General features: G+C 45.4%; 2 protein-coding genes across 3 annotated transcripts; both read left to right on the top strand.

Moving 5' to 3' along the window:
- Window positions 1-365: 365 nt before the first annotated feature.
- Window positions 366-9,998, top strand: LOC109747124 (B3 domain-containing protein LOC_Os12g40080). Of its 2 annotated transcripts, XM_020306210.4 has the most exons (10): window positions 366-1,313; window positions 1,545-1,665; window positions 2,234-2,574; window positions 2,866-2,995; window positions 3,214-3,509; window positions 7,536-7,653; window positions 8,072-8,495; window positions 8,586-8,797; window positions 8,922-9,368; window positions 9,479-9,998. In XM_020306210.4, the coding sequence occupies exons 2-10, from the start codon at window positions 1,558-1,560 to the stop codon at window positions 9,734-9,736; spliced, it is 2,334 nt and encodes a 777-aa protein (XP_020161799.1). In that variant the 5' UTR covers window positions 366-1,313; window positions 1,545-1,557; the 3' UTR covers window positions 9,737-9,998. The 2 variants fall into 2 exon arrangements, with proteins under 2 accessions (XP_020161799.1, XP_020161800.1); XM_020306211.4 differs by lacking the exons at window positions 366-1,313; window positions 1,545-1,665 and having other exon boundaries at window positions 2,447-2,574; window positions 2,858-2,995.
- A 1,827-nt stretch (window positions 9,999-11,825) lies between these two features.
- Window positions 11,826-20,861, top strand: LOC109747115 (B3 domain-containing protein Os12g0592300). Its single transcript, XM_073498843.1, has 5 exons — window positions 11,826-11,996; window positions 14,349-14,468; window positions 19,272-19,698; window positions 19,869-20,110; window positions 20,295-20,861. Exons 1-5 carry the CDS (start codon window positions 11,826-11,828, stop codon window positions 20,604-20,606), a joined length of 1,272 nt encoding a protein of 423 aa, XP_073354944.1. The 3' UTR covers window positions 20,607-20,861.
- The last annotated feature ends 5,936 nt before the right edge of the window (window positions 20,862-26,797 follow it).

Below are 26,797 nucleotides of genomic sequence, written 5' to 3'. Positions count from 1 at the left end.
AGAGGAGGAAGGAGTTTGCGGCGGCGGCGGCTAGGTTTCTGGCCGCCCGAGTCGCCCTGGGGGGAGGACGACGCGGGCTGCTGGCACCACCTGGTTGGTCAACCTGAAGTGGAGTACTTTTTACCCCCCCTATGACCAGCCTAAGGAGTACTTTTTACAGCGCTGTAGTATACGTGTGGGGCAGCGTGAAAAGCAAAGACGGGATCGGACTAATCATGAGTATACGTAAAGACTTTTCGTTTCATGGTAAATGAAGATGGTAGTAAATGAGCGTTTGAGTTCCAAGAAGCATATTGCCGAGGTTCCCAATGTGCGCGTGCCATGCATCCATCCACTTAGCGGCATTCATTTCTCTCTTCTTTTTTTTTTTGATACTTTGCATTCATTATTTCTCTCTGACAACTAGCATATCGTAAACCCTCTTGTATCCTGCTACTACCAGTATATCACTCCTACAGTCTATCATGCGAGTCGAGCCAGTTGGATCTTCTTCCTTGCCGTAGCTAGTTGCCGGCGCCTCCACTCCTCCTCTCCGTCCAACCTCGTGAAAGAGTCACCGTCGCCGCCGTAATTTTCTTCAGTCTCCATCTGGCCGACGCTCCGGTGCCGTCTATCCTGTACGGCTTTCTGCCAAAGGTAATCTCGAGCAGCCCTTCTTGTCTTTCTAGTACATGTTCAGATCATGCAGGTGTGATTCATGTAGGCATGTCTAAGTGCATTGTAGTTTTCTTTCGAGGAACCAAACCGATAGCTTTTTTTTTTCTCCTAAAGAATCTTATAAAAGGATGATACTCGTTTGGTGATTGCACCTTAGCTTCATTCCCCTATCCTTGGATCTGTAAACCTTCCTTGTACATTCCCAATCTTCAATGCGTAGGCAGAGCTCCTGCCGTTTCAGTTCCAAAAAAAAAACCTCACCAAAACTGTTGGAAAAGGAACTGTCTGGTTTGGTGCATGTGGTGGGCCTAAACAAATTGGCCCAAATCGCTACCTTTCTCACCAAAACTGTCGCCAGCGGCGAGCACCGGAGCCTAATCCTTCTCCGTCACTACCGGGGAAGAAGATTTCGAGAATGGGGTTTGCTGTTCCAGGTGGAGGTGGCGGCGAGCCACCTGATGCCCTACGGCGGAACCAGGCGCTCCGCGCGCGTCGACCCCGCCTGGTCTGGAGGGTTAGCGCGAAATTCGACTAGGCCAAGCGTAGTTGGTGGCAGTGTCTCGCCGTGGAGAGAGACCGTGGCCTGTGAGGAAGAGGGTGAGGGGATGAGGAGGAGGAGGAAGAAGGATATTTGGGTCTTTGCGCGTGGCCTGATGGTACGTACTATTTGAAACTCGTATCTGCAGTTCGTACATGAAAGCCAAACAAGTTCGAAGTTCAGACATGAGTAGATAGGTAAACGAGAAACGGCTAAATGAAATTGTACTGAAACAGGAAACGGGCAGCTTTGCAGGAGCTGCATTTGTACTTTTTTGTTTCTCCCAAATTCAGTGGATATGTTTACAAATTTTGGAACCTTAACAGCTTGATCTCAATTAACATGGCAGGTGTGGTCAAAGAATGCAGACATCTTTAGCAAGATGCAACGAGTGCGTCGTGTACCATAATTGGCACTGCAAGGGTGACTGGAAAAAGCGTTTCGTCAAGATTGTCACCGGTGATTTTGTGGTAAGACCTTGTCATTCTCTGTTCTGGAAAGAGTTTCGTCAACAGTACTTGTTGGTCAAAGGCATGTTATAACGGAAACCAAAGAATGCGTATGAGGTGGCACTTCACAAAATAACAAGTAGGGGCGAGTAAAGTCATCAGCACTTATCTGGTTATAAGAAGTCATTCTGAGCATGACAATGAACTAGTGATAAGTGCCTTCGTTGTTGTTGATATCTTTTCCCACTTACAGCAGTGTCAAATTTCCTGACCCTATGATATTCTCCATACTGACATAAATTACCTACAGACTACTACAGTCTCCCGATCCCATGCCAACCATCTACAGACTAAACTAGTATAGCATGAGTAACTTTCATGTGGTCACACTCAACTATTGTTTGCTTGGTGCCGACATGACTGCATTTTGATATGATCCAGTCGGTGTGTGTTATTTTTCTCTGTAAAAAAATAAATGTTGGTTTTGTTCAAACAAATGGGCTTTTATAGTGCACCATTGAATCTTGATTGCCGGTACAGGAACCTTCTGTTTAAGTAAAAAAGAGCTCACATTTTCTTATCCTTGCAGGATGTACCAAGAAAGTTTTTAGTAAATAATATGAGAGGACAGATACCTGACGAAGTCAATCTTGATTTACCTAATGGTAAAGCATATACTGTTCAGGTTTCGAAGCAAGAGAATGGCCTCATCTTTCAATCTGGATGGGCAGAATTTGCCAGAACTTATGAACTCGTACAGGGTGATATCTTATTGTTTGAATCCAGTGGAAGCTCCTGCTTTGAAGTTCGAATATTCAATCAAACTGGCTGTGAGAAAGAGTTATCCTGTGTTGCGATGAAAAACACTCCTTGTCTCAATGAAAAGAGCATGCCGCATGATAATGATATGCAGTCGCCAAAAAATGAAAGGTTGGCTTCTAACTGCAGTGTTACCTCTCATCACCTTTATGCCCTAACAAGTAAATTACGTAGAAATATCAATATTCAATCCTTATCCAGTAGGAAATTTGCTTATTTTCCGTATAGTGTTTATTGTGACACACACTTGCCGGCCTACTGCAATAATCCAAATTTATTACGTACTGTATTTATTATCATGTAAGTAGACTGTTTACCTAACTGCAGCATGTGGTGTGGTAACATGAGTGAGTATCTGAGTTAATGTGCGTCTAAACAATTTCATCTCTGCTAGCATTGTAGGTGTGGTAACATGAGTGGCAAAAGTCACACGATATGCAAGGTGTGTGCTGCATTTTATTATTGGCACCATATGGATAAAATGCGTTTCTTCATGGTTATGATGGGTGTCAGGGCCTCAAAAAATGAACTGGTAAGACATTGTTAATTACGCTGTTCTCGTGCACCAATATGTATATTATATAGTTCTTTTAGATTGTTATTTTGGGGGATGTTGATAAATTGAGCTAGCTACTTTGTAAACTTGATGCCGAAGTTGGGACCTTAGATTTTGTACACTGCTCTTGTTTTCCTTTACAGTGACTGCTTTAACTCGTAAGTAATTATGTGTTGTTTTTGTTATTCCTGCAGACCATACCTAAAGAGTTCGCAAACAATGTCAGAGGGAAAATATCTGACGAAATAAAGCTGGAAGTCCCAGATGGACAAACATATAGAGTTCAGGTTGACAAGGAACCGAATGAAGTAGTCCTTCGATCTGGATGGGATGCATTTGTTAGTGCCTATGAACTTAAAGAGGGTGACACATTGTTGTTTGCGTATACTGGGAACTCCCACTTGAAAGTTCAAATCTTCAATGTAAGTGGTTGTGATAAATTGTTATCGTGCGTCATGAAGAATAATCCTATGCGATCACCTAGAGAAAGGTCAGTGGTAACTAAATTCGCATTCTGTGTTTCTAGGACAAATAAGCATAACTTTATCCACTTGTTGTGTCATATCTTCTATATACTCCCTCCGTCCGAAAATACTTGTCATCAAAATGAACAAAAAGGGATGTATCTAGAACTAAAATACATCTAGATACATCCCCTTTTATTCATTTTTATGACAAGTATTTCCGGACGGAGGGAGTACTTTCTTGTAAATGTACCTAGGACTCCCTCCATTCCAAAATATTGTGTGTTAGATTTTTTTTTCAAAGTCAAACCTTGTAAGCTTTGACCAAGTTTAAGAATTTTTTATCATCTTGAATACGAAATCAATACCATTAGGGAACTACTGGTGATCCACCTTGGACTATATCTTAATGTTGACACATAGGCAAAAATCTAATGTGGCACACTATTTAACGAGGAAAGAGAGCATTACCATATCTTAATCTAGATATAGCTCTTAGCACAAAAACCAAGACAAATCATATGTTTTCTCTCGCAAAACACATTAAATAAGAGCTCTTTCAAATACAACAATAAGATACGATACAGTGAAGGAGCTATATCTAACTACTCACTTAATGTATATGATATAGCTTAAGCTATAATGCATTAGGAATGCTCTTAGATTCATCTTGAAATACATTTTCATATGGGATATATTTGGTATTGTAGATATAGATGGTTTTCTCAATAAAGCTGGCAAAGTTTTTACTTTGGTGAAAACAATTCTCACTACATTATGGGACAAAGGGAGTACTTACGGCATCTCCAACAAACTGTATGCATTCTTGTTGGAAGAAAATGTACATGTCATCAACCAACAAATTATCACACGACTACTCCAATGAGTTGTATATAAATTGTCCACTAGGAGGTGAGAGAATAAGTGTGGTTGCTTGCTAATTCACCTTGGAGCTTGTGCAAGTGTTGTTGGTTAATTTATATACAATTTTTGAAGAGTTTTAATTGTATGGAATTTGAATATGAGAATGTAAATTGGAAATTATACATATGATTTACCATACAACAACAACAAGAAAGCCTTTAGTCCCAAACTAGTTGGGGTAGACTAGAGCTGAAACCAATAAGATCTCGCAACTAACTCATGGTTCTGGCACATGGATAGCTACCCTGTCCATGACTAGTTCTTTGGTCATACTCCAGTCCTTCAGATATCTCTTTATGGACTCCTCCCATGTCAAGTTCAGTCTACCCTGACCTCTCTTGACATTATCAGCAGGCTTTAGCCGTTCGCTAGGTACTGGAGCTTCTGGAGGCCTACACTAAATATGCCCAAACCATCAGAGACAATGTTGGACAAGCCTCTCTTCAATCGGTGCTACCCCAACTCTATCCCGTATATCATCATTCCGGACCCAATCTCCTTGTGTGGTGACACATCCATCTCAACATGCACATCTCCGCTACACATAACTGTTGGACATGTCGCCTTTTAGTCGGCCAACACTCAGCACCATACAACATTGCGGGTTGAATCGCCGTCCTATAGAGCCTGCCTTTTAGCTTTTGTGGCACTCTTGTCATAGAGAACGCTAGAAGCTTGATCGATATCCCCATCCTTCTGCAACATTGACCCCAAATATCAAAAGTTGTCCTTCTGAGGCACCACCTGCCCATCAAGGCTAACCTCCTCATCGTGTCTAGTAGTATTGAAACCGCACCTCACGTACTCGGTTTTAGTTCTACTAAGCCTAAAACCTTTCTATTTCAAGGTTTGTCTCCATAGCTCTAACTTTCTATTAACCCCAGTCTTACTAACATCGACTAGCACCACATCCGCAAAGAGCATACACAATGGGATATCTCCTTGTATATCCCTTGTGACCTCATCTATCACCACAACAAAAAGATAAGGGCTCAAAGCTGATGCTGTTGCAGTCCTATTTTAATCGAAAATTCATTAATGTCGCCATCACTTGTTCGAACACTTGTCACAACATTATCGTACATGTCCTTGATGAGGGTAATGTACTTTGTTGGGACTTTGTGTTTCTTCAAGGCCCACCACATGACATTCTGCGGTATCTTATCGTAGGCCTTCTCCAAGTCCATGCACACCATATGCAGGTCCTTTTGCTCCTTGTATCTCTCCATAAGTTGTTGTACTAAGAAAATGGCTTCCATGGTCGACCTCCCAGGCATGAAACTAAACTGATTTTTGATCACGCATGCCATTCTTCTTAAGCGGTGCTCAATGAGTCTCTCCCATAGCTTCATTGTATGGCTTATCATCTTAATTCCATGGTAATTAGTACAACTTTGAACACCACCCTTGTTCTTGAAGATTGGTAATAATATACTCCATCTCCATTCTTCTGGCATCTTGTTTGCTCCGAAAATGAGGTTGAAAAGCTTAGTTATATCGCTATGCCTCCGAGGCCTCTCCACACCTCAATGGAGATACAATCAGGGCCCATCGCCTTGCCTCCTTTCATCCTTTTTAAAGCCTCCTTGACCTCAGACTCCTAGATTCGCTGCACAAAACGCCTGCTGGTATCATCAAACGAGTCGTCCAATTCAACGGTAAAGCTCTCATTCTGCCCATTGAATGCCTTGTCGAAGTACTCCTGCCATCTATGCTTAATCTCCTCGTCCTTCACCAGGAGCTGGTCTGCTCCGTCCTTGATGCATTTGACTTGGTGACATCCCTCGTCTTCCTCTCTCTGATCTTGTCCATCTTATAGATGTCCCTTTCGCCTTCCTTCGTGTCTAACTGTTGGTAGAGATCCTCATACGCCCGACCCTTTGCTTCACTCATAGCTCGCTTTGCGGCCCTCTTTGCCACCTTGTACCTCTATATGTTGTCTAAAAAATGTGTCTTCTCCTTAATAGCCTTCTGGACATCATTGTTCCACCACTAGGTATCTTTAGCTTCGCTTCTACTTCGCTTGGACACTCCAAACTCCTCTGAAGCCACCTTACGTGTGCAAGTCACCATCTTCATCCACATATTGCCTGCATCACCTCCTTCCTCCCAAGGGCCCTACGTAATGTCCCTCTCCTTAAATGCATGAGCTACTTCCCCCTTGAGCTTCCACCACTTCGTTCTAGCGACTTTGGCGTGCTTATCCCGTCGGACACGAGTCCGTAAGCGGAAGTCAGCCACCACAAGTTTATGCTAAGGGACAATACTTTCTCCAGGTATCGCCTTACAATCTAGGCAAGCACGCCTTTCTTCTCTTCTCGAGACGATGAAATCAATCTAGCTAGAGTGTTGACCACTACTAAAAGTCACTAGATGTGATTCTCTCTTTTTAATGAGGGTGTTAGCTATGATCATGTCGTAGGCTAGAGCAAAGGTTAAGATATCTTCTCCTTCTTGATTCTTGATGCCATAACCAAAACCCCATGCACCCCGTGGCCGTTGAGATCTCCTCCTATGAAGAGCTTCTCGCCAATAGGTACACTCCTAACCATGTCCTCCAGACCATCCTAGAATATCCTCTTGGTGTTCTCATTGTGGCCTACTTGCGGGGCATACGCGCTGCTAACATTGAGAACCAAGTCGCCAACTACCAGCTTGACCAGGATAATCTGGTCCCCACGCCTCTTGACATCTACCACTCCATACTTGAAGCCCTTGTTGATCAAAGATGCCTGCTCCATTTCTGTTTGCAGTCGTCCCCGTGTACCATAGCTTGAAGCCGGTATCCTCCACCTCCTTCGCCTTATGTCGCCTCCATTTGTTTATCCCCTCTATAGTTGTAAAATATTTATAGAATACAAGTATCATGTCCTGTGCATGTTTAGAAAATATAATTAGTGGGTTTGGTTAAGTGGCATATGTGATGAGGTGAAAAGTCTACATGTTGAGAATAACAGAAGTAATGGAGTCATGCATCCAACACCTATCTTACAACTGTTGGAGATGCCGTTAGTAAGATATATCTGTGTGGGTATGTGCATGTGTGTGTGTGTGTGTGTGTGTGTGTGTGTCTCCTCTCAGTGGATTTGATTTCTGTATTCTAACAATTTCATCTCAACTGAACACAGTATGAAGAAACTATGCACAGTGTGCCTAGAATGTGTTGATCGCCACTATTGGCACATGAAAGATCATGATTGGTGTTTTGTCAAGGTTATGAGTCTGAGTAATTTCAAGGATGAAATGGTAAGACCTTGTCAATTACACTATTTTGTGCACCAATATATATCTACAGTTTTCTAAATTGTTGTTTAGTGAACAATTGAGAAACACTGCTAATCTTGATGCTGAAATTAGGAGCTTGAGAACCAATTTGTTTACAATAAATATCGTTTACATGAAAATGAAACTGCATGAAGCCCAAACAACCAAAATTTTCTACTCCCTCCGATCCAAAAAGAGTGTCGTTGGTTTAGTTCAGCTTTAGTTCAAAAGCCACGACACTATTTTTTGGATAGGAGGTAGTAATAAATAGTAGTGGAAACATGTGCTCTTAATTTTTCTTACAGTGAATTATAGGTAGGGAGATGGGCTGGAAATCACTTAACCTTGTCTATGGTCATTGGCTGCTCAATGGTCCTTTTTCATTTGTTCCTTTATGCAGGCCATACCAGATGAGTTCACCACTAATTTCAGAGGACACATTTCTGATAAAGTCAAACTAGAAGTAGCAGATGGCAACATTTATAATGTTCAGGTTGCCAAGGAACAGGATAAGTTTATTCTTCGATCAGGGTGGGTGGACTTCACCGGTGTTTATGAACTTCAACAGTATGACTCCCTGTTCTTTATATATAGTGGGGACTCCCACTTCAAAGTTCGAATCTTGAAACCAAGTGGTTGCGAGAAAGCGTCGTCATGTGTTACAATGAGCCGTGGTCCTAATGTCCAAGAAAGGGTCATTTGTCATGCTCTATCACTACCTAGCATAAAAAGATGTAGAAATGACAATTGGACGGACAATTCGAAAACTGCAAAGGTTACTCCAACGGACTCACCTTCACAGAAATCAAGTTCAGAAATGAACAGTTGAGTGTGCAATTTCCATTGCTGCTTTTTAGGATTTCTTTTACTACTTTTTTGTTCTCATTGCTGCTTTCATGATTGATGTTGCACAGCACAAGATGTCACATCTTCAAAATATATTCCAGAACCAAGGAGTTCAGGTGGCCTTCCGGGGTCCACTGAATCACGATACATCTTAGAAAAGGGCTGTATACTGACTAGCGCTCAGAAGGCAAGAGTCGACACATTTGTGAAGGAAAGTTGGACTGGAATCCAATTTTATGTCACAGTCATGAACGAGAAAAGTCTGTCTGATGGATGTCTGGTACAGTATCTTTTGCAGTCAATGATCTTTTTGAATGAATACTACAATATCTTGCTAGAACTTTGTCGAAACTGTTAAAACCCTAGCTCTCTGCAATTACGGTCAGTTCATTTATATGTAACAGGTCATCTGCAAGGATTTTGCAGCCAAACACCTTCCGCACAAAGACCAGACGATCAAACTCTGTTATCCTCAGAACAGCAAAACATGGGATGCCAATTTGGCGGTTATCACTGATGGCGCATGCACCCGTTCATGCATCCTTGCTGCTGGTTGGCTGGACTTTGTACGCGACAACAACTTGCGGGAAGGCGATATCTGCGCATTCGAAGTGTCAAAGGACCATGATAGAGTGATAATAACGGTCCACCTCTTAAAGAATGTCGTCGTAACAGGACATACCAAATCAACCAGCCAGCAGCAGAAGAAATGGACTCACCCAGGCTATGTGGTCACAAAATACACCAAACTGACTTGCAAGCAGAAGAGAAAAATCGAAGAGAGGATCCAGGCTATTAGACCTGAAACCAGAATATTCGTGTCCATCATCTATAGCAGCCGTGCCAAGCTGGTAAGTTCTGTCGATCCATGCTGTTTCATCTTCTTAATAAGGATCTGTTGTTTCTTGCTCTGTTGACAACTTACCATTCTTCCTTATGAATGTGCATCGAACAAACTCAGTCCATAGAAGTGCGATATGCTACCGCTCATCTTCCACGCGAGGAGCAGTGGGTGAGGCTTCAACTGCCTGGGAAGAACCACACTTGGAAAGCCAAGCTCTATATCGGCGACAAGGACAAGGGCAAATGTTACGCGCTACAAACAGGCTGGAAGAAGTTTGTAGATGATAACAAACTGCAGGATGACGACATGTGCCTGTTTGAGCTACTCAAGAATGAGGAGCTCACCATGAACGTCCACATCATTCGCGGAGATTGAGAGAAGCGTAGCTGTCCAATGTCGCCTGCCATGGTGGTGGCGCCACTCTTGTGGTGATGCGTAGTTGGTTCATTTTGTATCAGAAATCCACAAACTTTGGGTTCCCCCATCTCCCAAATACTTGCAAGAAACCCTGTAGATGTCGATGAGATGGGTTTCAGTTTGGTTTCAGCTCCTGCAAGCATGTCTATGTTTTGTTTGAAAGCTACTGGTTAGATTTATTTATTTTTTGAAAAGAGGAAAAAACCCTCAATCTCTACACCTGATGCATGCATATAACTGCATATATTGTTAATTGTTGATATTGCCGAACCAATCTTTTTTTTAAGGCGAGAAGCCTGGCCTCTGCATCATAAGATGCACATGACCAATTTATTAAGAAAAATAAGTCCAATTCACCGAGTACAAAAAGGTTTACAGCAAAAGCAAAACACAACCATGTAGGTCTGAAACAACTAAATTGCTCCACATAATCTGTTACTGGCGATGCCAGCCAAACTGGATGAACAAACTTAGTGCAACAATTTTCAGACAGTTGCACCTAAAGACCATGCCCTTGTCTGTCCACACGCTGCATCCATGACCATAACATTGTAGCTCTGAAGATAACCTGCAAAAAAGAAGATCATCTGTTAAAAAGGTACATTCAGCCAATTCCAAATTGCCGAAAGAGTGACATAAATTCACAATGCGATTTGGCCCTTCCGACTATGGTGAATACCCTCCAACCAACTAGTACATTTAACAAGAAATCTAAAGATATATACTTTTAGAGCAACTCCAATACGCCGACCCAAACGGATGGGCCCGGCGGACACCTACGCCCGCTTTCGCGTTTGGGTCGGCGCTTGCGCCCAACGCTGGCCCGACCCATTTTTAAGATTACGTGAAAAAACATCACGGCAAACATTTTGGAAAATAAAAATGTTAATTAAACATTAATACGGGCGACAAAGGCCGGCGAAAGTCCACGAGTCCACTTTTACATTAACTGAAACATTAAATAAAACTAAAACTACGACGAGGCGCATTGCCCTAGGCATCCCCGTCGTTGTCGTCGGGGCCGGTGAGGTCGATGAGTGTCGGCGCCGGGCCAGTCCAAGGGAACGCCGTTGACCAAGCTCGAGCGACGTCGTCCGCCGCGGGTTGTACCGCCGCCGGCTGGGCTGGCCCAACGCTGGCAAGGCGCTCCTCCCCCTCCACCTCGCGGCGCTCCTCCTCCACGTCGCGCTCCAGCATCTCGAGGTACTCGCCCTCGCGGCACTTCTTGGCCAGCCTTCACTGCCGCCACTGCTCGAGGTAGGCCTGCTCCTGCGCCAGCGTCGCCCCCAACCAGACCAGTGGCACGCTGACCCACTTGCGCACTCGCTCGGTCCATGAGTATCGCTTGATGGGGGTCGGCTCGGGCTCTAGCTCGGCCTTGACAGGGGACGGCGGCCTCAACGGCGACACGGCGCAGTCGCCGAGCGTGGAGAGCGCCATGGCCTCAGCCATGCGCGCCTGGTATGCCTCCTCCTCCTCCTCCTTGCGCCGCTCCTCCTCCTCACTTTCACGGAGGACTCCCGCCAGCGCCGCCTGGTAGGCGGCCTCCGCCTCTTGGTCCTCGTCGCGCACAACGAGGGCCGACGGCAGGGAGCCATGCCGCACGTCGCGACGCTGTGCCTCCTGGCCTTCTTGTGCTCGAAGGTGAATCACTGCTCCCAAGCGGGAGAGTCGAACGCATAGGCGGGATCGCGGCGCTGCTCCGGCATCAGCAGCTGCCGCCGGCGCTGCACCTCCTCCGCGTCCGCCCGCGTCGACCCTGCGCCGCCGGCACTGGCATTCTCTCCGGATCCAACTGCCAGTAGTGTGGCAGCGTCACGTCGGGGTAGGGGAGGGGGGACGCGGTGCTTCCAGTGCCACTTCACCTGGTGCACTAGGACGCTGATTCGCTGCCTCGGCTGGCGGGAAGATGCCGACGGAGGCAAGGGGAGCGCGCGGGAAGGGTCGGCGGGGGCCTTGCCCTTGCCCTTACCGTCGTCGCTGACATGTGGGTCCGTGGTGGGCGGTCGTCATTAATAAAGACAACCGTGGTAGTTGGGCGGCCGCCATGTGGGGACACGGCGGACACCGAGAGGACGTGCGGCGAGTCCGCTTCGCGTCCGCGCCGACGCATTTCAGCCGCAATGGGTCCGCACGGACGCGTTTTGGGAATGAGTCGGTGTGTTGGGCCAGCACTTTTGTCCGCGACGACCCATCCAAACGGCTGCAGATGAAATGGGTACGTGCGTTGGAGTTGCTTTTATAAAGTGGAAAAACTAACGCCCACACGTGTGGGCGTTCGCACATCGCCCACACGCCTTCATCATCACTCATTTTGCCACGTATGAATAGATGACATCAGCAGAAACCTTTTTGGTTTTCGGCTTAAAAATGTTTTATCTCCTAATTAAAAAAGTGAATTAAAAATCCGTTTTCATCATTAAATCCGTCTCGACGAGATCTTCAAAACTAGACCCCATGTTGATGTGTGTCGACGAAATTTTTTTTGCCCAGAAGTTGCCATCATGTTTACACTGTAGTTGCCATAGTGCTTAAACTAAAGTTGCCATGTGGCAATTTTAGTTTGTAGATCATGGCAATTTTAGTTTTTTGATGATGGCAATTCCAGTACTTTGACCATGAAAATATTTTTTTGTATGATCCATGGCAATTTTAAGTGCATGTATTATGGCAATTTTAGTTTATGGTGCATGGCAAGTGTAGTTTCTTAATTCCCCGTTTTATAATATGTTAAAATTTATTTTTAAATGTAAAAAAATAGCTGAAACATATCATGGCAACTTCAGTGTAAATATTATGGCAATTCATGTGCAATAGACATGGCAACTTTTAACAAAAAAAATCGCCGAAATATATCAATATGAGATCTAGTTTCGAAGATCTCGTCGCGAGGGATTTAATGATGAAAACGGATCTTCAATCTGATTTTTCATTTAAGAGATAAAACATTTTAAAAACTAAAAATCCAAAAAGATTTCCACATGCATGCGGTGACATGGCGTAGTCTGTGTGTTATAGGGCGTGTGGGTGGGTTTAACTCCCACCACACGTGTGGGCGTTAGCGTTGTCCTTATAAAGAGACTGGCTTTTCAACACCCGGGTGCCTAGACACCCCATTATCTTCACCGTTGTCCTGCCTCATGATCTGATCCCTGGTCTGGAACAACTTTGTGATTTGTAGTGTTGCCATCCCTGTGATTAGCAGACTGGCGCATGTGAAGCCGAGCCACTGTAGGCACGTGAAAGAGTGCTATCTTCTGTTCCATCCCATCACTTCACATCTTTGGCCGGTCTGCATGTGTGAAGCTTTATTCTCTCAGAGAGAGGTGTTACGGGAGAGAAGGGAGAGATGCCTTGTGCGCGAGACAAAAAAAAATCATAGTCAGAAAGAGGCATGTAGAGAGAGGTAATGGAAGAGAGAGAACGAAAAAAGGAGCAGACTAGTATTGGGTAGCCTCAATGACGCTGTTCTTCCATATCTTCTAGTAGCAAAATAAAAGAAATAAGAGAGACGATGAGGATGCTGCATTGGGAGTTGGCATCGGAGGTCATATGACTACAGTGGTCTGACCTGTCACGTTTGTCGGGAACCGCTGTGGAGCTGCTCGCTGCTCAGTCCTATACCTGCACCGTTATTAAAATAATCAAATGAGCTGACAAAAGTTACCTGATATGCTGCAAATGGCATGCTCCCGGTCAGATGCAACACGAATCTTAGCGGGACTGCACGGCCTGATAAGAGGGTGCGGGGAGTCCCGGGAGCTACCACAACTTTTCTTTTTATAAATATAATACTCCTAGTACATGTTTTCCTAATTGAATTAAATACCTAAAAACATGTGCCCAATTTACTCCCTCCTTTTGTTTTTACTCCGCATAATTTATATCAAAAAATATGAATGTCTATAATACTAAAACTATATAGTATAAAAATACATTTCATGCTGCATCCGATAATATTAATTTCATATTATGAATGATGATATTTTTTAATATAAAGTTAGTCAAATTTTATAAAGCTTGACTTGACTAAACTTTATATGCACTAGTTTTCTATTCCGCAAAAAAATGTGCACTAGTTTTCTGATCGATTTTGTACAGCGCGTATCGTTATTGAATGAAATCGAGTTGGCAAGTCAATGACACAAGGAAATTAAATACCGTGCCCTCTTCACTCCACTTACTGCCAATGCCAGTCTTCCTCTAGCCAAGGTGATTAGATGAAGCATAAACTGCAGAAAACTAGTGCATTTGCCGTGGTGACACCACTTGCCAGTGAGTGAGGTTCATGAACACCTAGTCCACTCGTCTCTTCTGAGAACTAGTAGGTGAAATCTATTTATGTATGCAATCACTCTCTCACCCTCACCAAAGAACAAGAACACCCTCTAGCTCTCAGGAATGAGACAATGCATGAAGAGCATGGCAGGAAGGCAAGAACTCTCTCTCTCTCTCTCTCTCTCTCTCTCTCTCTCTCTCTCTCTCTCTCTCTCTCTCTCTCTCTCTCTCTCTCTCTCTCTCTCTCTCTACTGTGGCTGACGATGTTGCTTCTGTGATTTTTGAATGGCAGGTGATGAGTGGGAAGGGGTGTGAGAGCTGCAAGGAGTGGCAAGAACACTACTACTGGGAGCACATGGATGTGAAGATCAGGTTCTGCAAGCTCATGACACGAGATCTCGCGCAGGGCATTGTAAGTATATACGAGCTCAAGTTACAAGTGACAGGATTCTAATCATCATGTGGTAATTTTCTTTTTACAAACAAAAGGGTGAAGTATAGCTAGTTTATATTTGGAGACTTCAGTAAAACAAGTTGAAATTTTCTTGCCAGGATTAGGTTAGTTTCAATGGACGGTCGTTTACTAGTAAAACTGAGTAACCAAACCAGAGCATTTTTTTAAAATAAAACTGAAGAAGAAATCCTGCGATTCTATTCATTTTAAGTTTTGATCATATTTATCTATCTATCCCTAATAATAATATATTATTATTTTTTAATAATAAAGCACGGATTAGCTCCGTGGGTTCACCGTCACAATACGCTTCTTCCCATGAATTTACGCTTTTAGTTTGAATTTAAAACATATACATGAGGTGGTACTAATGTTGCCATCGGTATAGATTCGACAAATTAAGTTTTTCTATCCGTCATGGGCTTTGCCCCACATGGGCCGAGATTGTGAGCAGCAACTTTGCCCTTGCATATGGGCCGAGATTGTAGAGGAGCGCAGCAAAAATTCGTTGATTTTCATGGGAATCGAACTAATGACCTGCCGTTTCATCTCAACGTGCACGACCAACTAGGCTAAAGCCGTGCATGTGTTAGCTTATGAATTGCCTGAAAAATAAGCAGAGCTGCCCCGAGAATCTAATAAATAAATGATTATCTGCAATTAGAAAGACAAGAAAGGAAGGAATAACGCCAAGCAAAAAAAGGCAAATCAAGAAGTTGACTCCACGGGAAGGCAATGATTTAATTAGTGCAGCTTGATTGCTTTCCTACTTAAAAGCGGAGATGCAGATCTAAAAAAAGCAAGATGCACGTGGGGATAATTATTGTCGCTGATTGCCTTCCTATTTAAAAAGCGGGCATATATATGCATATCACGAAATTAATTAGTAGGAAATCTAACATTAAATTATTTTATTTTATATTTGAACTTTCTGCTATTAATCTGATTTTTAGATAAAATCAACCTTTTTAATTGTACAATTTTGAACAAAAGTTTCTACATTCCATAATTTTGTTCCTCGGTTCCTGATTTTAGCTAATTTTTTTAAAAAAAATTCAAAAAGGTGCACTAGACTTTTTTTCAATTTTTTTACCTTTCTCTATCGATATAGGTATAGAATTTGTCACAGTTGAGCAGAAGAAGGGCGCTTTGTCAAATTGACTAGAAGAAGGTGCGCATGGAGCAAGTTGGTGAAATGAACAAGATCGAACAATTCTCGCTAAATTTGAATCCACATCAAAAGTTTCCCCCGTTGCAACGCACGGGCATCTGTGCTAGTCCGTATAATAATAAAGCATGGATTGAGTTTGCCGGGTTCACCGTCGCTGCAGTTTTGCATAAAAGACCCTGCTTTTGTGGATAATCAACTCGCACTACACAAGCTTTCATCTGTTATTAAGTCGGAAAAAAAAGGATTGCAGAGGCCCTCTCTCCCCCGTACGAGGATGCGAGACGCCCCGACGGTAGGGTTCCCTTCGCCGCCGCGCCGCCATGCCGCCGCTTCCGGCAGCCCTCGCCACCATCTTCCGTCCCCAATCGTCGTTGTAGTCCTCCCCCGCCGGTAAATAGCCTTGACAGAGCCCTAGCCACCGTCTCCCTGGAGCACGGCGCCCGCCGATATTCACGATGGAGCGCCGGTGGACGTCCTGATCGTGGGCGAGGACCCCGCCGAGGCGACTAACCTCGCCACCGCGCGACTCCCCCAGCATCTCTGCCATCGCCTCGCGCTGCCGTGTGCAAGGACCAAGGATACCACCGGCTCTCCTTGATATCTCTGTCTCCACTCCCCCGAGGTGCGAGGACTTCGCCGGCGTCAAAGCCACTGCCGGGCGGGACGCGCAGGCGCCCGAGGGGCGCGGCGCTCCTCTCCTGGTGCGGCGCACAAGGGAAGGAGGAGGGGATCGAGCTGCCGGCACACCACCCACCGTTCGCCCCTGGTCCAGACTTTGTCGGAACTCCATCTGTCGGTTCTGCACTTAGGTATTCACTGAAGCAAACCTTGCAATTTCCTGATATATCTTCATGGTTGTTGAAGCCAAGCTAACATCTCATCTGCTTTTTAATTACGCCCTATCCCAACCTGAAAATTCCTATTTATATGACTAATGAATCCTGTGTCAAGACTAAGTATGTACGAACAGTTTTGCAAAATTTACTTTCTGTAACTGATGGTCTGGAGTAGTGTCTTATACGTGGTTAGATAATGCAGTGGGGAATTTTTCTCATGTACATCTTATATATCAGAAAATGTTGCGCTTGGAATGATCTGTGCCAGCTATTAGTGTTTGTGATCATGTGTTTCCTGTAGATCAAATATCTATTTGCAATTTTGGATCAGTATACGAGCTTTGAAATTCAGAATTGCATTTACTGTTTTTCTTTTTGGCGCAGAAAGAAGTAGTTAGTGTTAAACATATGGTAGACCGAGCGACTTACCAATGACAATTTGTCTGGAGATCTCTGATGTTTTCTGTACACTTCTGTGGTTGAAAACCTGAAACGATTTGTGTAACTGATAGGTCTGTTGCTTTACTCCTACACTGCTTAATTAACCTGCGATTAATTTCGATATTTGATTTTTGGCAAGCAGATCATCGGACTATAGATTATTGATCATGCATGAAATGTTGTAAAGGAAAAGAATCTACATTTGCATGCTTGATTTTAAGACTTGCTAGCTGGGTGAAGAAGCTTTCTGACAAACATCCAAATAACTCTAATAGGCCAAGTTGAGCATATGTTAGATGGTCTAGATGACATGGATGGTGTCGAGGATGTGCGTTTTGATGAGCTCATAGGCATGCAAGGCGTAGTATTTCACTTGGTTGGGAACGCAATTACAGTAAGCATCTCTTCTTTGTCTTATTTTAGTTAGACAAATGTGTTTCCTTCAGGTTTACATGTATCTGTACAGATATTCTGACTAATATTTTCATGCTATGCAAAATACTAGACCTTGTTTCCTCATAAGCTATGGTTGAACAGCATTTGTATTGATTATCTTTAGTCTTTACTATGTTCCCTCCATATAGTTAGCCAGTTAGATACCTTATCTTGGCTTCCTCGTTAACATGATGTTCAGCACTTTTATCTGTCACATATGACATATCTATCTTTGTTTCTTTTTCCCTTTATTGGTGTCTCATTTCACTCCCAGAAATGTCATGTTAATAAGTGGCATGAGGGAAATATGTTTTTTCCTAAAATTTAGAAGCATTTAGGAGTCTTCATGTGTCCAGAAAAATTGTTCTATGTATGTGTGTTTTGTGTGTTGTCGCATGCTTGTGCTGCTTGCACATCTGGCCGAAGATCAAGTCAAGATGCTTAGCTCATGTACTTGCTTCTCTGTACATTCAGATTCACATTCAAATTCTTTCAGGAAATTCACCGTACAACCACCCTTTTATTTAGAGAAAAAATACACTGCAAAGTTGCATATTTGCTCCTGTCTATTTTGAACTCGCGGCTCTCGGAGGGCCTCAGTTGACGACGTCGCGCAGCGGCAGGGCGGTGGTTCACCGACGACGATGGCGGCGCTCCAGCCGCCCATCTTCTCCTCCCCATTCTTCATTTTATAGCCCCCACCTCCACCCAAATGGTTTTCCACCATTGCCCCTCACAACATGCCTCTGCCGCCTATGCCCCCTATCCCGCATACTTCTCCAAGGTTGCCCACCCTCCGGGTGCCTGCCCCTTAGTCACCACCCCATGCGGCGCCCCCACTTATCAGCCACTGTCCCCAGATGACCATTGCACACCACAACTCGCCTCTCTCAGTTTCTATACCCCGCAGCTCGCCACCTCCCGGGCGTGAAATTAGAGTGTTACGGAAAAATCAAGAGATATGGAGGAACAGAGATTGCTCATTGTAATTCAGTTGCTAAACTGAACCATGTAACTCGATCAGGTTTCGCCTTACACATAGCCAAATGTTTGAGTGATAGTTATACTACACTAGCATCTATATTCAAATTTGACAGAAATAGCAATAAAACCTATTAAATTTTGAAAGGATGCAGAAAATACTGTTGTTTGGATCTATTGCACAACGCAAAAAAGGTAAAATCAGTGTAAGCTTTTTAAAGGTCCCATTTTTTCCTAAAAAAAGTTTGACTGTTGTTTCACATGACAAATCTACCCTCAAATGCATCAACATTCCTACGTGGAACAAATGCATTGGCATATCATGTGCATGGGAAGACGTGTGGTACTATGGCAGTTTGTTTTATTTGTTTCTTTCTATGTTGGTACAGGTAACTTCAGCACATATATCACAATGGATGGCAAGTATATGTATAAATTTAGATTTTGTCCAATCTGTTGTACATTGCATTGCTATTTCTCCAGTCGGTGTAATTTTCTAACCATGGTAACTACGCTCAATTTGCCTAGCTCAAATGATGTTGAAGCTGAGAAGCAACAGTAGCTAGAATACATTCGTCTGAATTTTTGCACCAAGATTCAAATAATACCACAGCTCATATGATGCACAATATTTCTGAAAATATAGGAGCCTATGGTCAGATTTAGGTTAGGACTTGGGACAACGAGAATAAATATCACATATCCCGTACCCCGAAGAACCCTACTCTCAATTGGTCCATCGTTTTTGTCATTAGCAGCCCGTCATTTTTCTCCCGTTGCAACGCACGGGCATTTGTGCTAGTGTACATAAAAAAATAATCATGTGAAACTAACCTTGTGAATAATCTCGTATAAACTATGTGTGTAATTTGTAAAAAATCTGTTTCCCCATCTTAGCGCATACCGGACAAGTTTGCGAGCAGTTTCATCAGACAGATGCAGACCTCAGAGGGGCTCGACCTGAAACTGAAAGCACCGAGCGGTGAGACATGGCATGTGGGTGTCAGCAAGGTTGCCAATGAGCTGTTCTTGAGGTCAGGATGGGGAGGTTTCGCTAAGGCTCATGAACTGCAGGAGAATGACCTCTTGCTCTTCACATGCACTGGCAATGCCTCCTTCGAGGTCCTAATCTTCGACCCGAGTGGCTGCGAGAAACTGTCTCCTCTCTTCGCCGGCAGAATGCGCAAACACTTTGACAATATGGTGGGTCAAGGCGGCGTTGAGCAATACCCTGATTCTGATGATACTAGGGTGCCGTCTCAGTTTGTTGGATCCCCTCAAAAGGCCTCTACTTCAAGAAAATGCAGTGGCAAAACTAAATCAAGTAAGTAACACTACAATTTTGCGGCGCATACAAGAAATGAGATCTCTTCCTTCTGAAAACTTTATGTTGTTAGTTGGCACATACATCTGTAACTATCCAATTATGCATTATCAAGATATGTGTCAGTTCCAATGTGGTTCATGTACACACTGAATTTTCTCCATATATAGGCAAAGAGCTTCCTGAATCACCAAGCAGCACCAGCTGTCATGTTAAGCTTGAGGCAACTGAGGAACAGAAGAGTGATGATGACACATGCACTGAGCCCGGTTACTACTCTTCGAGGACTGCAAGTCAGCTAAATGAGGATGAAAAACAGGAAATCATGGAGCGTGCTTCCATCCGACCGGGGAATCCCGCATTCGTGGTGGTTCTGCTGATGACCCATCTCCAACGCAAGAACAACTTTCTGGTCAGTTTCGTCAGTTGTTTTAGATTGACTCGAACCATTTGATACTTGCAAATCAATTTTGTGCTCTTTTTTTTTTGCAGAATAGAATTAATTTGCATCTATCTGAGCACTTAGATTTGTTAACATCAAGATTTATCATTAAGTTATTTGCTATAGTGCTAACATAATCATGCTTCTTGTGTAGACCATCCCCAGTAAATTTGCAGCTGATCATCTTCAGAGCAAGCCGCGTGAGGTCCTGCTGCTTAGGCTGAGCAGAGAAGACAAGTGGCATGTCAGGTGCTACTATTCCAGCAGGACCAGATGCTTCAACTGCCAACGTTGGGTCAAGTTTGTGAGGGACAATGGGCTGCGCGAGGGCGACGTCTGCGTCTTTGAGCTGATCAAAGGCGCAAGGAAGATGACAACGATGACCGTCCATGTCGCCAGGAGGAAGAAAGATGGCCGGTTTGTCGCCGGACAATGGGCTGCGCGAGGGCGACGTCTGCGTCTTTGAGCTGATCAAAGGCGCAAGGAAGATGACAACGATGACCGTCCATGTCGCCAGGAGGAAGAAAGATGGCCGGTTTGTCACCGTGGGCTAATTATAAGTTCCTGCCCACCCTTTCTCCTACATTTTGGTATGCAATATGTTGTACCGACCTGCCACTCCAAACTGAACCTGCTGTACCTGGTGATGCATTTGCATGAAAATGCAATGGCACATTTTTTAGCCTTGTTAATGATAATCATGCTAACAAGCACTTCATTATATGGCTCATATTTTAAGAAGTTCATGATTTTCTTTGAGAAATTTGAAGTTCATGATGGGAGCTCCTATTTGAACGCACCCAGAGTCTTGACTCCCGTTCAGACTGCTGGTACTGTAGCGCAACAAAAAAAATCACAAAAAGCAATGCCCTCATCAGGAATCAACCTCCAATCCTCCAGTTGATGAAACACTGTCGCTAGCAACTGGAGCTCACGATTGTAATTTACTAATGAGCAGCACGGAAGTATAAGAACTAACAGCAGCGCTAGATCAGAACATTTTTGAAAATTTTGAAACTTTTCTTGAAAATTGTGAAAAATCGTTTAAATACAAATAATGTTTGAAAATCCGAAGATTTTTTTAATGACGCAAACATATTTTTTTTCTTTTTTGAAGGTGAACATATTTTAAAATTCCAAACTTTTTTGAAATTATGAAACAAATTTTGAACATTTTTAAAAACGTGAATAAATTTTAAAATTCCAAACTTTTTTGAAAAAGTGTCAACATTTTTGTAACTGTGAATCATTTTTAAAATTGTGAACAAAATTGTGAAGATTTTGACATTTTTTTTGAAATTCCAAATATTTTTTTAAAAAACACAAACAAAACAAATGAAAATTCCGAACATTGTTTGGGAAAAGTGAACAAAATTAGAAGCTTTTGATTTTTTATGAAATTTGCGAATTTATAAATAATAGTGAAAAAATGAAAATGGAAAAACCAGAACAAACCCAAAAACCATAAAAAGAGACCAACGGAAAAAAACGCGCCTGGGCCGTGAGGCCCAATCCCTTTGTTGCCTGTAGACACTGCACAAAGCTGCTCGGGGCTTGGCCCATTTCTGACACCGGCACTGATGATACCCATCTTGAGACTAGTCTTCGTGATGAATTCCTCCCATCCGGACTTGTGGTAGATCGGGTTGACCGATCCGGTGTCGTACGCTAACAGCGTGTAGTGACCTTCACCGAACTTCAGGGCAACCCACTTGTGGATGCAAGCAGAGGTGCAACTTATTTGGAGATTTTCTGCAACAAAATCTCTATCTCTACATATCTAAAAATCATGTAAGGTTTCAGCTTATGCCAATTTTTCCTCTGCCCATCCTTTTCCTACCCTCTATTCGTACGTTACCTTCACCAGTTTTCTATCACTCGTGAATTTCTTTGATAACATTTTTTGCGCAGGTTTTTGCAAGGGCGATAGTCATCACACGTGCAGGTTTGTGGAACCAGCGACAGGGATACACCAGAGGTTCCTCGCCGACATCTGTTGTGACGCCCGGATAATTAAGCTACAGTAATTCCCTGCTAATGATGCCACGCCATCATGATTATTGTTGTTAAACTCACGTTAGTTCGAATCCGGTCCAAATTCAAATTTAAATTAAATTCAAAAATAAAATTTTCAAATGTCAAAACTAAAATGTATAAACCATGGCAACTATTCCATAAATAATTATGACGGTGAAGCAACATTTTTGTAAAGTGTTTTAATGCACTAAAATAAATAAAACAGTAGATAAAATAAATAAACAGAAAACAAAACAAAACCCCTCCCTTCCTCTGGGACAAGTGGCCCAACTGCCACCAAGCCAGCCCACCTACCCCCCCATCCTGCTCCTCCCTGTTCACAGGGGGATCGTGGCACACATCCACAGCCATGCCAGTGGCCATGGCGTGAGTGGCGGCCATCGGCCGTGCCCCTCCCCCTACACTCCCCCTTGAGAAGAAACTTCCTGGCACATACAACCCTAGCTCCCCCCCTTGGCCACTCCTCTTCCACCCTCCCCTGGATCTGGACGCCCGCGGCGCCCCATCCCCGTCGCCGCATCGTCCCCGACCTCCTCCCCGATGAGCTCCACCGAGCCTTGCCGCCCAGTACCCCTGCCACGGGACTCCTCGTCCTCCCCCTCCACCTCTCCGTCCGGTCGCCGCGCTCCCCTGTCCGCGTTCCTCGCTCCCGCCTTGGCCCGCCGCGCCGTTCACGCTCGCACTCCGCGCGCTGCTACCGTGCTGTTGATGTTGTGCTGCCTACTGCCGCGCGCCGCCGCTACGCTCGGCGGCGCCCGCCTGTGACGCGCCCCTGCTCAACCGCGCCGCCGCCTCTCCACAGCACCCGGCACCCCACTCCCTCACCCACGCCACGCGTGGCCGCCGGACCGGGCGTCCCTGGCCACGCCGACCGCCCCGACCAGCCCCACTCGCTACTGCCCCTTCCTCCCGCCCGCCTGCCGTCCTGCGCCCGGCCGGCGGTCGCCCTCGCCCAGGCTCGCCGGCTCCACTGCCGCCGCCGACCCCCACTGCTCGCCCGTGGCGCCCGGCGGGCTCCCCCGTCGCCTGGCGGCTGCCCTGCGCCCGAGCGGGCTACGCCCCGCACGCCCCCGTTGGGCGCCCATGCGCCCGTTTGGCCCCAGTGGGCCACTGAGGCGTGGGGCCCAGCGCCCGAGCCACTAAAAAAAGATAAAAATATGTTTAAAAATAATAATTAAATTAATTAATTAGATTATATTAATTTGGTTTAATTAGGCTAATTACCTAGTTTAACTAGTTAAAACTGTTAGTTAGTCAAATGTGTCAATGACAAAGGGGCCCCACCCCCTATTGACCAGTCAAACATTGACTGGTCAACTGGGACCCCCTGGCCCACCTGTCAGCCACTGGGTTCACTTTTGTGTACCCTGTGCTGGGTGCCCCTAGTAATTTAGTCATTTAATTTCGGTATTAAAATTAATTCAGAAAATGTTTAAATCTTTGAAAAATCATATAAAATAATCCGTAACTCGGATGAAAATACTTTGTACATGAAAGTTGCTCAGAATTTTGAGACGAATCTGAATAGGCACTCCGTTCATCTGCCACACATCCCTAGGATAGCGAACATGCAACCGTCCCTCTCTGTTTCATCTGTCTGAAAATGCCTAACCCCGGGAAAACTTTCCCGAATGTTATCCCCTTCGCCATATCGTGTAGCACCGCGTTAGAACACCCCTAGCCCTGTGTGTTACCCCGTCATGCATCTGTTTGCATTATATTTACTGTTTCTTCCCCCCTTTCTCTCGGTAGACCCCGAGACCGCCGCTGATGCCATTGTGATCGACTACGTCACCGACGACCCTTCTTCCCTTTCAGCGGAGCTTCCAGGCAAGGCCCCCCTTTTGATCATCCCGATATCGCCCATTTCATTCTCTCTCTCTCTCTCTCTTGCTTGCATTAGATTTTGCTACTGTAATTGATTGCTCCTATTTTGATGTATAGCCTGCTTTTGTACCTGCTATTGTTACCTACTTAATTATCCTAAATTGGTTAGTATAGGTTGGTTGGTGATCCATCAGTGACCCCCACCTTGTCCTTGTTGCCCCCGCTTCATCATCAACGACTCGATCAACGTGATCGACGACCAGAGACCGACACATCACTTCACCCCCTTAGTTGTATGACTCTGCATAGTTACTATCGAGTGTCGAGGGTGATACCTCGTAACACACTCCTGATGATAACTCTGTAGTGTAGCTATTCGGTCGTGGTCATCGCGGGTGATTCCTCCTTCACCACTCCCGATATGACTATCCTGCAGCCCCTCACACTAGAAAAAAAAGACACATCCGTGACATTTTGGGCCGAACGAATTTTTTCTGTCATACTTATGACACTTCTATGACAATAATCGTGACAAAACCCGGTATCATCATAGATGTGGTGGCTCCTACTTCTATGACAAAAAATCATGACAGAAAATGGGCTTTTTGTCCTGGGCGGGCCAGAGACGCAGCTGCATGACATTCTTTGGGCCGTCCATGACGGAAAAAACCATGATAGAAGCGAGGGCGAGGAAAATATCGGGGTGTTCCCGGTTACGGTGGGTGGTCGGGGCCGAGCGATGCGCGTTTCTCTCATACACGCACGCGCGTGGGTGCGAGGTGTTGGGCTCTAACTGAACCCGAGCGAGGCGTTGGGCTCTAACTGAACCCGGCCGATTGCACTGCAGGCTACGCGTTACTGAACTCGAGCGATCGATCGATGGCTGTTTCTGAACCAGATCGAGCGATTCCTTCGCTACTGCTGCTAACTGAAGCCGATCGATGCTGCCTCTGGATGAACAGTGAGCATTGCTGGGGGGTTTGGATGAACAGTTCCCGGTGGAGGTGGATGAACAGGACCCCGTGGTGTTGCCTCTGGATGAACAGGACCACGATCGATCGAGCCGGTTGGGGCTGGATGAACAAGACCCCGTGGAGGGATGGATGAACAGGACCACCCCGTGGAGGGCTGGATGAACAGTAGACGGTGGAGGGCTGGATGAATAGTAGCCCGTGGAGGGGTGGTTGAACAGGAGCCCATGGAGAGGGCTGGTTGAACAGTAGTCGGTGGAGTAGCGCGCGGTGGAGGCTGGATGAACAGGAGCCCGTGGATGAATAGTCGCAAGTGGAGGCTGGAGGAGGTCGACGGTGGATGAACAGTAGCTCGTGGAGGCTGGAGGGGGTCGACGGTGGAGATGAACAGTATCCCGTGGAGTCCCTTTTGCAGTACGCCACACCCCTCCCGATGAACAGGACCCCCGTTTCGACCGTAGCGCTCCAACACAAGTCCGTTTCCTCCATTTTGCGGTACGCCACACCCCTCCCGATGAACAGGACCCCCATTTCGACCCTAGGAGGTCTGTTTCCTCCATTTTGCGATACGCCAGACCCCTCCCGATGAACAGGATGTCACAACCCTAGCTTGGTCTTGCCTGTCATTGCATAATCTCCATGCATCATGTTTACATTTCCTCAGAAACTTGAAATGGGGATGTTCAAACCCTAGCACCAAATGAAATGCAACTAGGATCAAATAAAAATATTTTCAATGAACCTGAAATGCCCTTCAAAAATGTTCATCATCTTTGCCTTGGTCTAGAACCTTTGACAAAAATGGTTTACATTTTTCTAGGACAACATTGGGTCATTGAATTAAATCATACCTTATTTGCATTTGGGCATTTAAATTTTATATATTATTTTAAATGTCCAAATATTCATGAACTGAAATGTTGGCTGTTGGAAATAATCCAAAAAGTGGCCACAGGCAGTCTCATGATTTTTGAAAATGCTCTGGCATTTTTAATAAAGCCAAAGCAATTGCAGAAAAATAGAAAACAGAAACAATTTAGAAAAGAGAGAGAGAAGGCCACTGGGCCACTTACCTGACAGCCCACCTGGCAGCCCACTACTGTGCTAGGCCCAGCCAGCCACTGCACCGTCTTCAACCTCCTGCCAGTAGGCACGAGGGCGTGTGTCCGACGCGCGCACGCACGCACGAGGCCACCTCCAGCCCGCCTGCTTGCGCTGGACGCCTCCCGCGACGCCACGCACTCCCCCTGGACCCCCTGCACCTCTCCTCCCTCTCCCACGAGCGCTCTTCCCTCCTCTGCCTCTCTTCCACGGCTGCCCAAACGAGCCGGAGCGCGCCGCCGCAAACACCGCAACCACTGGCCACCACCTCGCCTCTCCGACGCGTCCCCGAGCTTCGCCGTGCTGCTCTCGTCCTCCCCATCGTCTCACGCGACCGGAAGAGCCCCGATGCGTCGCCATCGTCGTCATCATCACCGACGGCCACCGGAGATCGCCACCGTCGCTCCATCGACCCCGACGCCTTCCCCGAGCTGTCGAGCACTCCATCAGACGCGCTGTGAGCTCCCGGTCACCTTCCCCCTCACCCCGTGGCCTATCCCTCACCGTAGACGCTGATTCGAAGAAGACCGAAACTCGACGCCGCCGTGGTCTGAGCCACCGCAGCTCGCACCCGCGCGCGTCACCATGCTCAGCAGCTCCGTAGGAAACCAACGCCACCTTCAGCTATTTTCCCAGCGCACCGCAGCATCGCGCCCGCTCGAGCCCGATTTCCGGCAGCCGCCGCGAGCAAGGTTCCGGTGAGCTCCGGCCACCCCAGCTC

The sequence above is a fragment of the Aegilops tauschii genome, chromosome 5, assembly GCF_002575655.3.
Source record: "Aegilops tauschii subsp. strangulata cultivar AL8/78 chromosome 5, Aet v6.0, whole genome shotgun sequence".
Taxonomy (NCBI): domain Eukaryota; kingdom Viridiplantae; phylum Streptophyta; class Magnoliopsida; order Poales; family Poaceae; genus Aegilops; species Aegilops tauschii.
This window is presented reverse-complemented; position numbering and strand designations above follow the sequence as displayed.